Source organism: Gouania willdenowi, unplaced genomic scaffold, assembly GCF_900634775.1.
Source record: "Gouania willdenowi unplaced genomic scaffold, fGouWil2.1 scaffold_183_arrow_ctg1, whole genome shotgun sequence".
NCBI lineage: Eukaryota > Metazoa > Chordata > Actinopteri > Blenniiformes > Gobiesocidae > Gouania > Gouania willdenowi.
In genome coordinates this window covers 1,264-17,977 of record NW_021144934.1, presented here as the reverse complement: position 1 = coordinate 17,977, position 16,714 = coordinate 1,264, and the positions used below count along the sequence as shown (strand labels likewise).

At 41.0% G+C, this 16,714-nt stretch overlaps 1 protein-coding gene across 1 annotated transcript; it reads right to left on the bottom strand.

Annotated features, from left to right (window-relative positions):
* Positions 1-628: 628 nt before the first annotated feature.
* On the bottom strand, positions 629-15,263 carry LOC114458780 (NLR family CARD domain-containing protein 3-like; the record flags this gene model as incomplete). The annotated part of the gene is made up of 9 exons (XM_028441170.1): positions 629-668; positions 771-1,334; positions 1,457-1,479; positions 7,134-7,137; positions 11,370-11,389; positions 12,598-12,750; positions 12,838-13,011; positions 13,089-14,940; positions 15,143-15,263. Coding segments are annotated over 8 exons (2,874 nt in total), but the record flags the coding sequence as incomplete, so codon positions are not given.
* Between the last annotated feature and the right edge of the window lie 1,451 nt (positions 15,264-16,714).

Below are 16,714 nucleotides of genomic sequence, written 5' to 3'. Positions count from 1 at the left end.
GTCTGTCTGCCTGTCTGCGTGTCTGTTTGTCTGTCGGTGTGTCTGTCAGTCTGTGTAGCTGTGTCTGTCTGTCTGTGTCTGTCTGTCTGTCGGCGTGTCTGTGTAGCTGTGTCTGTCTGTTTGTGTCTGTCTGTCTGTCTATGTGTGTGTTAGTGTTTGTTTGTCTGTCTGTCTGTCTGTCTGCGTGTCTGTCTGTCTGTCAGTCTATGTGTCTGTCTGTCTATGTTTCTGCCTGCCTGTCTGTGCGTGTGCGTCTGTGTAGCTGTGTGTCTGTGTCTGTCATTCTGTGTGTGTCTGTCTGTGTTGCTGTCGGTCTGTCTGCCTGTCTGCGTGTCTGTCGGTGTGTCTATCAGTCTGTGTAGCTGTGTCTGTCTGTCTGTGTCTGTCTGTCTATGTGTGTGTGTGTGTGTGTTTGTCTGCCTGTTTGTTTATCTGTCTGCCTGTCTGTGTGTCTGTCTCTTTGTCTTAGTGTCTGTCTGTCTGTGTAGCTGTCTGTCTGTCTGTCTTTCTGTCAGTCTATGTGTCTGTCTGTCTGTGTGTCAGTCTATGTGTCTGTCTGTCTGTCTGTCTGTCTGTCTGTCTGTGTAGCTGTGTCTGTCTGTCTGTCTGTCTGTCTGTCAGTGTGTCTGTCTGTCTGTGTAGCTGTGTCTGTCTGTCTGTCTGTCTGTCTGCCTGCCTGCCTGCCTGTCTGTCTGTCTGTCTAGCTGTGTGTGTCTGTTTGTCAGTCTGTCTGTCTGCCTGTCTGTTTGTCTGTCAGTGTGTCTGTCTGCCTGTCTGTCTCTTTGTCTTAGTGTCTGTCTGTCTGTCTCACAGAGGACTCAGAGACACTGAGGAACCAAACCAAAACCCAAACCCAGGATACAGAGTGTCAGTGAAGGAGGTACAGACGGTGTGGATGAGTGTCAGAGAGTCAGAGGAGACTTCATAGAAGGACAGACGTCCATCAGGACAGTCCACATACACTCCTACTCTACCAGAGGAACCACAGGAACAGAAGGTACGTGTGATTATCTTATTGTGAATGAAGATGTAAAAACCTCTGTAACATCTCAGTCTCCAGGACTGATTATTAAATCCAAACCTACAATCGTCACTCTTTCCTTTTCTTCTGATTCCTCTGTAACTCACTGCTATAGAAACATCTCCATTCCTCTCCACCTCCCAGTAACAGCGACCAGTCAGACCAGTACTACACAGAACCTGATAGTAATCAAATCTGTCCTGATGATCAGGATAAAGCTCCTCCTCCTTCACACGTGTCACCATCCTGTTGTTGTCAGACAGTCTGAGTTTTCTGTTGATGGAGTTTGTGTCGAGGTGAATGTGACAGAAATCTGATGAGACACAAAGAAACAACAGTTGATCATGTGATGCTTCATTGTCTCTGTATCACTGACATGTTCATTCACTCAGAGCTTCATGAGGACACTTTGAATGAACACACACACACACTTACACTTCCTCACACCAGCTTTGATCCTCTGCTCTCCTCCATGGTCCGCCCTGCAGGAGCAAACACAGGCAGTGATTTACACACCTAAAGAGTCCAAAGTGCTGCTCAGAAACCTGATGCCATCTCCATCAAGCTCTCCATGTTTCTACTGGTTTGTCTTCAACAGCTTCACCTTCTTCATCTCCTTCAAAGTGTTCCTCTCTTCATCCTCACTGATTGGTTCCACCTCCTCTGATCTTAACTATACACTATTATATATATGTATATTTACACTATTTGGTCCTTTGCAGTTTAAATAAGTTTGGTAGTCGTACATATTTTTATTCTTTTTAGTTTTTGAATGTGGATAATATCACACACTAAATCATAATTCTCCCTTTAGAAATACATTTGTTTTATGAATTCTAATACATTACAATGATAAATAAATGAATAAACAAACCTATTGATTGACTGTATATAGTGATTATTTCAAAAACATAATAAAAAGGAAAATTAAACATAAGACATCAATACATATTCACAGGAGTATAATTTACTAACCTCTCAACACTTCTCTTTAATAAATAATAATAATAATATTGATAAAATATATTTATGACTTTGTATCTAAAACTTCAACATTCACAACATTCACATAAATGTACATATATATACACTAACACATATAATTACACACCCATATATAACTGATAAATAGAGATTGATAAAATACATATACACCTATACATATATATCTACACATAAACACAAACATTATAAAAAATAAAATAAAAAGAAACATAGATTTGAACATTAGCTGAACAACTTTACACAAATAATTAACTCTAGAAATAATAATTATAAAATACTTTAGTTTAAATATATTTTACTACTTTAACTTTTACAACTAGAATAGGCTAAAAATGAATTAAATGAATAAATGAAGACTGAGACACAAATAAATATAAAAATGAATGAATTAAATAAAGAAATAAGTAAACAAATACTTAAATAAGTCAATAAATAAATAAATAAGTTGATCTCCAAAGGCACTAAATATGACAACACAAAATACTTTTGTTATAATGACAATTTACCAAAAACCTCTTGGGTAATAATAAAAAATAAAAAATCAGGACAACTTTGTTTTTTGAAAATAGCCAAACACACATTATAAAAACTTATAGACTCAAAATGGTTCCATCCAGATAGTTTTGATTACGTTAAACTCAGAAGAAAGAACAAACTGTTTCCTACAAAAACATGACATCAAAATAATAATAATAATAATAATAATAATAATAATAATAATAATAATAATAATAATGATAAATAATCTGATCTGACTGATCTGGACATGTCATCTACCAGTGGCTGTTAGTGACTGGTAGATGACCGTTGCTATGGATACTATGAACAAATACAGAATGAACTCTCCCTCAAAAGGAAACACTCTGAAAAAACTCTGCTGCTGGGAAAAGACTAAACTAAAGTGTTCTAATCATTCCCTCCTGATAAAACAAGTAAAGACTGAAGGACACGTCACAGAAAACAATAATGCTGATGCTGCTAAAATATGTTGGTGTATGTTAACATGAAACACATCAGTTTAGAAATCATTCAATCAAAACTATATGTTCAATCCCATAAGGTTTTATAGATAACGCTAATAATTCTGTAATTTGTCTCATGTTTAATTAAAAAACGAAAACATTAATGAAATAAGATAAAATACTAATTATTGAACAAACTAAAAAACTTAAATTGTAATATCAAATTAGGAAAATAAACTAAAACACATTTTGGTTGAGAAACTTTTTAATAAAAGTTCAGCCTTTGTTTCAAAGTTAGATTTGAAATGTTTCACATAAAAACATCTCCTCCATAAACCAGTAATTATTTTATTTTTAAACCTAAAATATATAAAGACTAAGAAAAAAATAGGAACCACAACAATATTTATGTTTTAGTTTGATTTTGAATATTTCATTTAAAATCACTAATGTCCTAAAAAGTCACAACATTACATTATTTAATAATAATAAACATAGAAACAAAACACACATCAAACAAATGTTTTTCTGATCTTAAATCAGAAATGTCCAAATCAACATATATTAAATTAAAACAGCTTTAATAGATAAACCAGAAATGAATTTCTCCTCTTTTTGACATGAATGAAATGAATGATTATGAAACTATATCTTGTGTGAACTGCAGTGAACTGGTAGAAAGAACATTAGATAACACACAACACAACTTGTTCACAACTGATACAGAAAGAATATAAAAATAACATTGTTTGACCTAGAAAATAAACACACAACAGAATAATTACAACATATAAACATTGATTAAATAAGATATTATGGAAACAACACGCACGCACACACACACACACACACACACACACACACACACACACACACACACACACACACACACACACACACACACACACACACACACACACACACACACACACACACACACACACACACACTCATCCACAACACACACACACACACACACACACACACACACCCACAACACACACACACACACACACACACAAAATACACATCCACACACACACACACACACACACAGAGATATATATGTATGTGTGGGTGAATGAATAAGGATGATGTCATGCTGTATGTATGGGAGAAACGTGTTGTGAGTGTGAGTGTGCTAGTGGGCGTGTCATAGAGTGATTGATTGATGGATGATGACACTTTATGTATAACTGAGAGAAACGTGTTGTGAGTGAAAAATGTACCAGGGCGTGTCTTTGAGTGAGTGATCATCTGATAGAAGGATAGCTGTTTGCACACATATATACATACACACATACAGTACATACACAATGTAGACCCTGATTAATATTAACATATTAATCACATCTAATCTGTCTGTGTTTACAAACATTAATACCATCATATATCAGGTTGATCAACAGTAACTGAATATTTAAAAATAAATAAACTCTAATGCTTCATGTTTTAGTCGATTATATCTGTAACAGATTTAGTCGACAAAAATCTTCATGTCATTTAAATCAGGGTTTGTCAAATGGGGGTACGTGTACCCCGAGAGGTACACAACAGCACTGGAGGGGTGAGTGAAAGAGTAAGAGTGTATAAAATGTACAAATAAAAGCATGAAAAATATGTATTTTCTGTTAAAAATGATGATGATAATGATGGTGATCATAACATGAACAAAAATGATAAAGGTCAAAAAGTGCTTTTGGCTAAAGATGCAGAAGAAAAAAGCTGAATCACAGAAATCCAGACAGTTCCATGAGGAGTACGTTGGGATGGGCTTCACCTGCACTTCACAGGACCCTCCATTAGCGCAGTGCTTTTTATGTGGCTAGCTGCTTGCTAACAGCGCCATAAAGCCCTCTGATCTCCAGCGGCATCTCCAGACTAAACACCAACCATATGCCTTGAACACAATGGAGTTTTTGTGAAGAAAACTGACTGAATTCAGCAGGGCTACAGGAAGTAGGGGTGCTGGGGGTGCTCAGAATGTAGGCGTTTAAATGTAACCTATGAAAAACATTTAGCACAATTTATAAATTCCTGATGAATATTTAGGGAAATGATTTTGACACACGTAGGCTATTATGTGTATTTTGTATTTGAATGTAATTATTTTTAGGACTAATTAACACAGTTTCACGTTGACTTTTGAAGACATGGGTACACAGCACCATGACCCAGAAAAGACTCACACACCTTTCTCTGATGCACACCCACACACAGATTCTGAACTCTGTGAACATTCATCACCTCATGAGAGACTTTATCTCCACGCCCACAGAGCACACCTCCACATATGGACACCTGTAACCATGGCAACCCTCCCTGCAGCTCAAAGTAAGAGCATGGTGCCACCGTACACTTTCATATCTATTTGTACAGTTTAACGTCACACTACAGTATTTTTACAAGGTGGTGGTGATGGAGATGGAGTGTGTTATTATGATTGTGTGTTCTGTGTGTAATGGATGTGGAGAGTTGTTAAATAACGTTTAAATAGTCAGATTATTTCCTTGTGGTGTACATAAAAGGATTTTGGAGTCACGTGACAAACATAGATGGTGCAATGACTCAGGTTCATGTCAGCTGATCTAATCTATTACATTGTTATAGTGTTATTGTGAAGTTTAGCTAATAGTGCATATATTCATCTGAGAACTGATGATGTCTGTGCATTACAGACCCTGGCTGTGAGTGTGCACCAGGGGCGTAGCACCACATTTTGGTCCCTGGGTACAAACCATCTTGTTGGGCCCCTCCTGTAACTTTTTTTTTTTTTTTTACCTTGTCTGCACATGCTGTTGAAGGTTAACACTACAAGAAGTGCAATCTTTTAACAGCAATGCATATTTTATTATTGCAATTAAATAAATGAATTTATTTCATTGCATAATTGTGACCATCACCAGCCCTCCCTAGGGAAGGGTAAATACTTTATTAAAGGGAGGATGTAAAAAAGAGAGGGCAGTGTTACACCAGGGTGAGGGGGGGGGGGTTAACAGGGAGGAGGGATACAAGATAGGAAAACGAATGGGTGGGGAATAGTCAATAAGTTACAAGTGATGCGATGTGAAATTGTGGTAGTGTATATTGTGCTTATTGTTGTGTTATCAAGCCAGTTTGGTGACCAGTGTGCGGCTTAGGAATAATGGTGGTGGCTGTGAACAGAGGAGGAAGTGAGTGAAAATTCCATAAAACAGGTATTTGGGAACAACGTGTCTATGGTTGAGCCCAGTATGAGTGTTATCCCACAGCCTGAGGCCGGTGCGTCCATGACAAATGTGATTCCAAGAACCGCTACTGCAAAACCCATGGGCCGCCCCCGGGCCCGAAGAAGCAGTCGGGCCAGCAGAAAGAGCGGGAAATGTAGGGGCCCCCGGCGACCACCCCACGGCCAAGCAGCCCCCCAAACACCCCCAAGATCCCAAGCCGAGAGGCAGCCATTGCCCCCCCATACACACCCGAGAAGGCCCCAAGGAGCCAAGGACCCAGCGCACCACGCCACCGATCCCAACCCCCAACCCCCAGGCCCCCCGGACAGCGCAAGCCACGGGGCAGGGCCCCCCGCGGGCCCGCGAGCAACCGGCGACCCCCACCGCGGGGACGGAGGCACCCCAACGGCACACATCCAGCGCGGGACAGCAGCCCCCAGCCAAAGATGCCCCGGACCCACCCACCCACCAGTCCGCAGATGGCAGGACATACCCACCAGGCGGCCGAAAGCAACCTCAACCACCGGAACAGCTAGCGCCGCCCCCCCAGTAAACAGCATCATCCCGAGGCGCCAAACAACCCTGCCCCAACCCCGGTGAGGACACCAGCACCCCCCCAGTACACCCACCCCCCAAACCGGCAAGGCAGGCCGCCCCGGGCCCGCACACCGCGGGGCCCGCCCCCAAGGCCACCAGGAGACGAAACAAGCACCGAGCCACACCCAAGGGGGAGAGGCACCCCCGCGCCCCACCAGGCCGATATCGCCCGGAAAGACCCCGCAAGGAGAGACCCCGGCAAACCCTCCCCCCCCCGAGACCCACCGCCACGCCCGACCGCACCATCCTGATGTACTTTTACTCTATGCAGTGGCCCAGCCACCAACAGAGGGGCCGGGCCCCCACCGGAGAGGCCCAAATGTATGTGTACCAACCCACCACCCTGTTATGGTGCCTCTCCAATCCCCAATGGAGAGGCACTTCCCGATCCCCTGTGTGAATGTTTGTGTTTGGTGAATGTATGGGGTGTAATTAAAAGAAGGGGGATGGAGGGGAGCGGTGCTCCCCATCCAGCCTCTGTGGATTTATGTGTATGTGGTGTAATAGGCCGGAGGGTGTAAATGATGATGCACCCTCCGGGGGGTGGCATGTTGAGATGCGATTAAAATTGGAGGGATTAGTAGGGCAACTAGAGGTGGGAGGGCCGCCCCCACGCCACTACATAGTAACACAGGTGGCGGCCCCCTCCACCCCCAGCCCCACCATCCAGCCCCCCAAGGGTTGGGTATGGGTGTGTGGTGCATTTTGTGAGTGAGCCAGACCAGCTGGGAGTGGGGTGAAGTGAACATGTAGGAGGCCTGTCCAGTGTGAGCCGGGCCCGTCCGCATGGCGGGCCACGCGAGAGGGTAAATGGCGCAGACAGGCAAGTGGCACTGCGGGCCCCGGAGCAGCACAGCCGGAGACCCCTCCCCACGGCACCCCCCAGACCGCGCCGGCCCTGCGGAGCACGGCGACACCTCCCACCCCCGGGCACAGCCAGGCACCAACCCCATCCCCCGGCGCCCCAGGGGGCGACCCCCGCCGCCCGCCGGCCCGGAGCAACGCCACCCCGCCGCCAAGGGGAGCGGCCGAGCAGGGGGGAGGCCCGTGCCCGCAACAGGGCCAGCACAGGCCCACCCGGCGCCACGATACAACACTCTCCACCGGGAGGTGGCCCCGGCCCCCCCGACGAGAGAGGATGCCATCCGCCGCCAAGCAGGGCCATCCCGCCAGCCACGGACCGGCAAGCCAGAGTACCGAAGCACCCCCAGCCCAGAACCGCCCCCCTACACCAACGGCGCCAATAGAGCCCCCCCCCCCACGGAGGTGATCCCCAACGACCCACGCACCGGCACGAGACACCCCCCTCCTGTAACTTTTAATATCTACACTTTTTTCACCTAGAAATTATACTAGTATTCTTATATAAGCTTTATTTTGTCTTCACATTAACTCAGAAGTTCATGTATGTATTTATCATAGAGTGATTGATTGATGGATGATGACACTTTATGTATAACTGAGAGAAACGTGTTGTGAGTGAAAAATGTACCAGGACGTGTCTTTGAGTGAGTGATCATGTGATAGAAGGATAGCTGTTTGTACACATATATACATACACACATACATACACACATACATACAGACTTACACACATACCAGTTTTTGTTTAATTCTTTAAATATTTATATTTTAAGATGGGTTAGGATCTCTTTTTTTAAGGAATTACTAAAAACTTTTCCTTGTTGGTCATACGTTGATATTTTTGAAATGACAATTAGAATAACTTTTGGATATCATATTTATAGATTTCATACTGTTTTCTTTCTCTTGATGAATTGAGTGGATTGACTTTATTTTTTTTGTAACACTCCCCAACACTTTACAGTTGTAGCTTGAATAAAAGTCATATTTTTTAGTTAAAAGGTAAATGAACAAATGATCTTAACAGACATGGATAACATTATTTCATATATTGAGGAATCATATATACTGTATAGACCCTGGCCCAGAATGCAGAACAGTGGCTGATCACCTGAGGTTATAAAAACAACCTCACCACCTAAAACGTCTAATCAAAGGTGGGGGGGCTGAACTGTACATGGTACGTGGTCTATAGATTTAACTAGGACTCTTTAGAGAGATAATAAAGACATAAATACAATCACAAATCTGTTCCCTTGTAATCTATATAAATATTAGTAGAGGCATAAATTAACATAACACCTGGTTACATTACTGTTTTGTTCTAATTACTGTTTTATTCTAATGATTTGATTTACTTTTCAGTTCTTTGGGTTATTTTCTTACTTTTTTATTATTAATAAAATTAATAATAAAATAATAATAATAATAATAATAATAATAATAATAATAATAATAATAATAATAATAATAGTAATTTTCCTCTATTTATGTTCTAAAAATCTTACAACTAAAACCCTTATGTGTATTTATATCCTCAGATAGATAAATAAATATGTAGACATGGATAGAATTAGATAGAAATTATAACTTGAAATATTTTAAAAAATCATAATCAACCTTTGAAATGTATATAAATGTTGTAGTTTTTTGTTCACAGGATACAGACATCACCAGCTGAGAACAGAAACCATTGGATTAGTATTTGATTTAGTCTATGTTTCACTTTAATTATGATTTATTTATTTTAATAATTATAATAAGTTACAAGAGAGGGCAATGATAAATGACTTTAAATATAAATTAAAATAATCTGAAACAAATCACCTGCTCAGTTAGGAAATAGAACAGCTGATAGAATAACACTAATTAACTAATATGGATTCATATAATTGTAATTTAAATGAGTAAGCCATATCACTGTGTTTCAATTGATTTTTATTCAACAAAAGTTTCTATATTATAATGATATATTATTTCTGCACAGTTTATATTAGAGGGTGATCACGTGTTTTTGTTGTTTGTGCTTCAAAAGCTTCCATATAAATTTGATAAAGATTGATAATAATTTCTGAAAGTCATTTCCTGATTGGTCGCTGTGGGCAGGCAGGACCGTGAATGTATTTTTCCTCACTAAGAAATAAGAATCAATCAATCAATCAGTTAAGGTTCCTGCTGTGGGTTTTCACATTCACATGGAAAGAGAAGTGATATTAAAATAAAATACACACACACTACATAGCAATCATAGACTCACCTCACTATGTGGTTGTATGTAATAAAGAAATTATAAAATCTGTATTGAATAATTCTTACAACACCTTTTGTAATCATGTGATGTTTTATAAGATTGATTTTGATGATCATGTATTCAGTTATTGTTTGTACAGATAAATATAAGTGGATAATTTCAAGTTTACTATGTATATTCAATTTAAACACAAATCATGTTTGTATTCTGTTCTGTTTTACTTATAACTTTTTTCTTATATTAAAACATAGTCTAACAGTAAATCCAAATAAATGTAATAAAGTTAAATAAAAGTTTTTGTCCCACTCTAACAATGGTAAACAAAATAAGAATATAACTTGAAAAAAAATAAAGGAAAAGTAACGTTAAAATAAATGAACAAGCTTACTTTAAGTAACCTGATATAATTTCCAAATAACGTTAATATAACATATTAAAACATAGTCTGAATTAAATATTTTGTCTTATTCATAATTTTATATAGTCACACTGTTAAACAGTGTGAAGAGAGGGAATGTTAGAATGGATTATTATCCATTGTTTCTTTTTGAGTGTAATACTATAATTATATATCTTTATACCCTAACCCTAACCCTTTATAATCTAAATCTAAAAATAACAACCATGTACGTAAATGAAGAGACAAATCAGATATAAACAAGACAATCAGATTAACACTAAAATGTCAGTTTGACCCAAAATGTACAAAGTCTAAATCATTAACAAATAATTATAATTATATTCTAAAATTAAACTTAATACACATTAAACAACAAATGAATAAATCATTAAATCTTAAACATAACTTGTATTGCTTTAAATCACCAGTAAATGACATCTTTAACTAATTACAAGGAGCTGATCATTTGATTTCTAAATATATAAAAACACTGATAAATCTATGTTTGGGGTCCAGGGAGTGAGCAGACCCTGAGGACCACAGCTGTGTTTTAGATGAGTGTCTGTTCTTCTATTGACTTGTTTTGACTTGTTGATTCATTTTCTGTTCATCTTGTCAGGGCAAAATTGTTAGTTATGTTAATTAACATATTTACTCATAGACCTTGTTCTTTTTAAGGCTTTAAGTTGAGACTTTTCATTTCTGCTGTCTCATGTTTTCTGCTCTCTTCTCGAGGTCAGCTCCCAAAATAAATCTTATCCCTCAGACACGGAGGCATCACACAGTCACATGCCTACACACACTCACATAGTCACACATACACATCCATTCATACACACAAACACCATACACGCACACACCTCCAACACTCAGGACAATCAGGAGATACCAGAGAACTGGTTGTTTTGACCTAAAGAAGAAACTGTCTCTTTTCACCCTCTTCCCACACCTCCTCCTCTCTGTCCTCTTTATCTCCCGGGGGGAGGAGGGAGGGGGACTGAGGGGGAATATACGTGATGAGTTAGAACTCGATCATCGGACGTTCGCCCGGGGCGGTCACTAATTTTGTCCATCTTTGTACTCCTTTTTATTTAGTTTTATAACAAACCTTTTTTATAAAATCATCAATGCCTCGCCTGGACTCCATCACTCAACCAGAGCAATAAATCATGTCTCCAAATGAGGTCAACCGCAAATTTGCCGTAACAATCTCTAATAAATTGATTGATTGATTCAGTAAAACCTCTGACTATGTCTCTCTGTATGAAATCTCAGGTACTGAACACGAGAGTTAGCTCGAAAATCTAACAATTATTAAATAATGATATTTATAACATAAGTCTACAGTTTGAAATAAATTTAAAACGTTTTAAAAACATACATATTTCTGTTTTAATAATTGTATGAGTGGGTCAAGTTAAACATTTTATTATTTTATTTTATATTACGCATTGTTGGAATGTCAGTGCTAAATAAATATTTACATATTTTAAAGGCAGGGTAGGTGATTTTCTAAAGCTAGCATGATTTTGAATGTAGCTTACCCCCCTCCCCTCTGTGCTCCGTCTCACTCACATGCATTAGCACAGCTGCTGCAGAAGTGAATCTAAGCTCATCGTTTGTATTGTGTAGAAACTACGTCGTCTCATTCAGCAGTAAGTAAACACTAAACTTTATCATTATATACTGTATGTTAAAAAAACGTGACTAAAAACTCTGTTTTAAGAGAACATAAGATCTTAATTTCTGTCAGAACATTAAGAAAATTTCAACCAAAAACTTAAAAACTGTATCTGGAAAAAATCCCCTACCCTACCTTTAATTGATTGATTATTTGAAACATTGGTAATAATTTATACAATTGCAATGTTGATTTTAGTGGTTAGTAATATTCAGAGCTGAAAATCATTTATTTCAGTTTTCGGCCAGTAATTTACATTTTGGTCAGTCCCTAATTTTTGACTTGATAACTTGTGTCAGAAAAAAGATTAAACATAATTTCACAAGATATATTTATATTTTGTATGAACACAATCCTCACTGATTGGTTCCACCTCCTCTGATCTTCTCTCTCATTCCTTCATCAGCTCCTCATAGTTCTCCATCAGCCTCTCCTCACTCCTCACTACCTTCTTATCTCTGTCCTTCATCCCTCTAACCTGTCCCAGTCCTCCTCCTTTAGTGCCCCACCTCTCACACCTTCATCACATTCCTCTGATACAGCTCTCTGTCACACATGTGATGGGGATTGATGTGAACATGTGATGAGCTGCTGTGATGTGTCTCACCTCAGAGTGTTCAGTCTCTGAGAGAGCAGCTTCACTGCTGAGTCTCCTGGATGGTTGTAGCTCAGGTCCAGCTCTCTCACACTGGAGGAGTTGGAGCTCAAAGCTGCTGCCAGAGAAGCCCCGCCCACCTCTGTGATGACACAACCTGACAGACTGGATTCACAAAAACATCCACAACTCAGGAAACAAGTGAGGACACGAGGAACAAGACAATGTTGATGGAACATGTGATCCACTGACCTGAGATAGTCCAGTTTACAGTGAGGGCTCTTCAGTCCTTCACACAGCAGCTTCACTCCTGAATCCTGCAGATCATTGTTACTCAGGTCCAGATGTTTCACACGGGAGGACTGAGAGCTGAGGACTGAGGACAGAGCTGCACAGCTTCTCTCTGAGAGACCACAGAAAGTCAACCTGATGAACAATCAGAGAAACCTTACAGATGTTTGTCTGTGAGATAATTAGAGACATGTTCTTCTAAAGTCACATACTCAGCTTTCTTGGAGGCTTTGATCACTGGGAGCAGCTTCAGAAAAGCTTCCTCTGAAGGAGAAAAACTCTTCAGGTCAAAGACATCCAGATGTTCTTGTGATGACAGTAAGATGAAGACCAGAGCTGACCACTGAGCAGGAGACAGTTTCTCTGTGGAGAGACTTCCTGATCTCATGGATTGTTGGATCTCCTCCAGCAGAGAGTGATCATTCACTTCATTCAGACAGTGGAACAGGTTGATGCTTCTCTCTGTGGACAAACTCTCACTCAGCTTCTCCTTGATGTATTTAACTGTTCTCTGATTGGTCTGTGAGTCACTTCCTGTCTGTGTCAGCAGGCCTTGTAGGAGCTTTTGATTGGTCGGCAGTGAAAGACCCAGCAAGAAGCGAAGGAACAAGTCCAAGTGTCCGTTTGGACTCCGTAAGGCCTCGTCTACAGCGCTCTTGTGGAGAAGACTTAAGTCAGGCTCATATCCACTATGGAGAAGGTTCAGAGTTTTTTTTTTAGATGTGAATATCTTGATCTTGTTCTTCTTCTTCTTCGTCTTCAGTGGTTGATGTTCCAGCAGGTTGACTTTAGAGCTGATGAAGGTCTGATGGACATGAAGAGCAGCCAGTAACTCCTGAAGGCTTAGGTGGATGAAGGTGAACACCTTGTCCTGGTACAAGCTGCTCTCCTCTCTGAAGACCTGTGTGAACACTCCTGAGCACACTGAGGCTGCTCTGAGGTCCATGCCACACTCTGTCAGGTCACTCTCATAGAAGATCAGCTTTCCTTTCTGCAGCTGCTCAAAAGCCAGTTTTCCCAGAGACTCTATCATCTCCCTGTTCTGTGGACTCCAGTGGGGATCTGTGGCAGCTCCTCCATCAAACTTCACCATCTTGACTTTGTTCTGAAGGACCACATAGTAACTGTAGATCTGAGTCAGAGTCCTGGGCAGCTCTCCCACCTCTCTGCTCTTCCACATGTCCTCCAGAACTGTAGCAGTGATCCAGCAGAAGAGCGGGATGTGGCACATGATGTGGAGGCTACGACACGTCCTGATGTGTGACATGATCCTGCTGACCTTCTCCTCATCTGTGGACCTCTTCCTGAAGTACTCCTCCTTCTGAGGGTCCGTAAACCCTCTGACCTCGGTCACCATGTCCACAAACTCAGGAGGGATCTGATTGGCTGCTGCAGGTCGTGTGGTTATCCAGAGGCGGGCTGATGGAAGCAGTTCTCCTCTGATGAGGTTAATCAGCAGAACCTCCACTGAGGTGGACTCTGAGACATCAGTCAGGGTCTGAGTGCTGAGGAAGTCCAGAGTGAGCCGACACTCATCCAGACCATCCAAGATGAACAAAACCAGGAAGTCCTGGAAGCTGCAGATTCCTGCTTCTTTCCTTCCAGAGAAGAAGTGATCAACAAGTCCCACCAAGCTGAAGCTCCTCCCCCTCAGCACGTTCAGCTCTCTGAAGGTCAGTGGGAATGTGTAGTGGACCTCCTGCTGGGCTTTGTCTTCAGCCCAGTCCACAGTGAACTTGTGTGTTAAGAGTGTTTTCCCAATGCCAGCCACGCCCTTTGTCATCACTGTCCTGATTGGTCGAGGTCTTCCAGGAGGGGCTTTAAAGAGCTCTTCTAGAGTGATGGCTCTTTCTGCTGTGTCTGATCTCCTGGATGCTGTTTCTATCTGCATGACCTCATGTTCCTGGTTGACCTCTCCTCCCCCTCCCTCTGTGATGTAGAGCTCTGTGAAGATCTCCTTCAGGAGGGTTGGACTTCCTGCTTTAGCCACGCCCTCAGACACACACTGGAGCTTCTTCTTCAGCTTGGACTTCAGCTCACGTTGGTATCGATGAGCCTTTGTTCCTGAATGAAAACAAACTCATTGTTAGAGTGGAGAAGTCAGAGCAGGTTTGAATATTGGAGATCAAAGTGTGTGATGTTCTCAGTCTGGATGGTTCCTCAGATTTAATGTGACTGATTGAATTGTGTTTTCAAAAAGAAAAGCCAGCTTTGTGTCCTTCATGTGATGTTCCTCACAGTGAAGATGTTCACATGCTCTTACTGCTCTGCAGACGCTCAGCCAGCTCCTCCTGCTTCATCCTCTTCAGGAAATACAGTGTGATGTTCAGAAAGGCCTCCCTGCTCCTCCTCTGCTCCTCATCTTCACCCTCCATCTGACTTTCTGAGCACTCTGGATCATCTCCATCCACAGTCTTCTGCATGTGTTTGAGTTCAGCCTTAACAAAGCTGATGATGTTGTCCTCCAGCAGCTGGAACACAAACACATTAAAGGTGATGAGTGAAGGCCTGCTGCAATCATCTGTGTGTGTGTGTGTGTGTGTGTGTGTGTGTGTGTGTGTGTGTGTGTGTGTGTGTGTGTGTGTGTGTGTGTGTGTGTGTACACAGTGGTTTGATCACAAGTTTAGTGTCTTTGTAGACCTACACACCGTAAAGATGGAGTCAGGATCAGCTCCAGAGGAACCATCCACACCCCCCAAGCTGCTGTGGAGAAGACACAGACACTCAGACATGCTGAGGAGCAGCTGGAGGAAAGCACAGGAAGCTCTGCTAACATCATGTGAACATCAGTAACAGTGGGTGATGTCCTGCAGAGCCACAGTGCAGTGAGTGTGGAGCAGCCTTTGGAGCTCAGCTCACGTGTGGAACATCTCAGCATGTTTCAACTGAACAGGAGAACAAGTCTGTTGGACTGAGGCTTTATTTGTCTTCAATCCTTCACAAATCTGAAGATCACACAGTGTCTAAGACTCACCTACACACTGGAGACCATTCCTACAAAGCCTTTTCTCTTTCACCTTCCACTGTTTGCTGAGATTTACATCAACACCACTTCATATAACAAATATAGTCAATCAAAACTGATGAGTCATGTTTAAAATGCTTTATCAGTGTGGAGTGTGAAGAACCTGGACCATCAGGAAGAAAACAAACAACCTTATTTATGTTCACTTACTGTGGGTCAGTTGATTGTCGTCCTTTGAAGTCAATGGGTCTGCCCATGGACCCGTTACTTCTAAAGGATACACAACTGGGTTCAGGTCCAGGTCCACTTAGTCTGGGCTCGGTTCTGGTTCAAACACATACAGAGTTGTGAGTGTGAAGAACCTGAAGCCTCATTTATTACATGTTGATAAGCACAGATCATTCAAATCAAAATATGTTATTGATAAAGTTGTGTGTGAACGTAGAAACAGAAGTAAATCTAAATGTAATATAAACACCTAGTGGTAGAACAGTGATATGGGGCTATTTTTGCAACAAAACTATTTATGTGTGTTTTATCCAATCTGTGTGTCTCTATTTTAATCTCTGTGTCTGTATTTCAATCCGAGTGTAGAATAAGTATTTGTAAACATAGTTGTGTGTATGTAATCTATTCTGTGTCTGTATTAACATCCGTATGTGTGTGTCATCAAACCAGGACATTCTATTGGCTGTCTCTGTGCATGTGACTTTTGGAACACTTTTGGAGAATGCAATCTGTAAAATTTAAACTTGTAACTTGTGCAATACCATTAAAATCCAGCAGTTGTTGCTGGTACCAAGTGACCATCAAATTGGAAACAAACTTCATAATACTTAAACAAAAAAAAAAAAATTGAAACTAAATAACCAA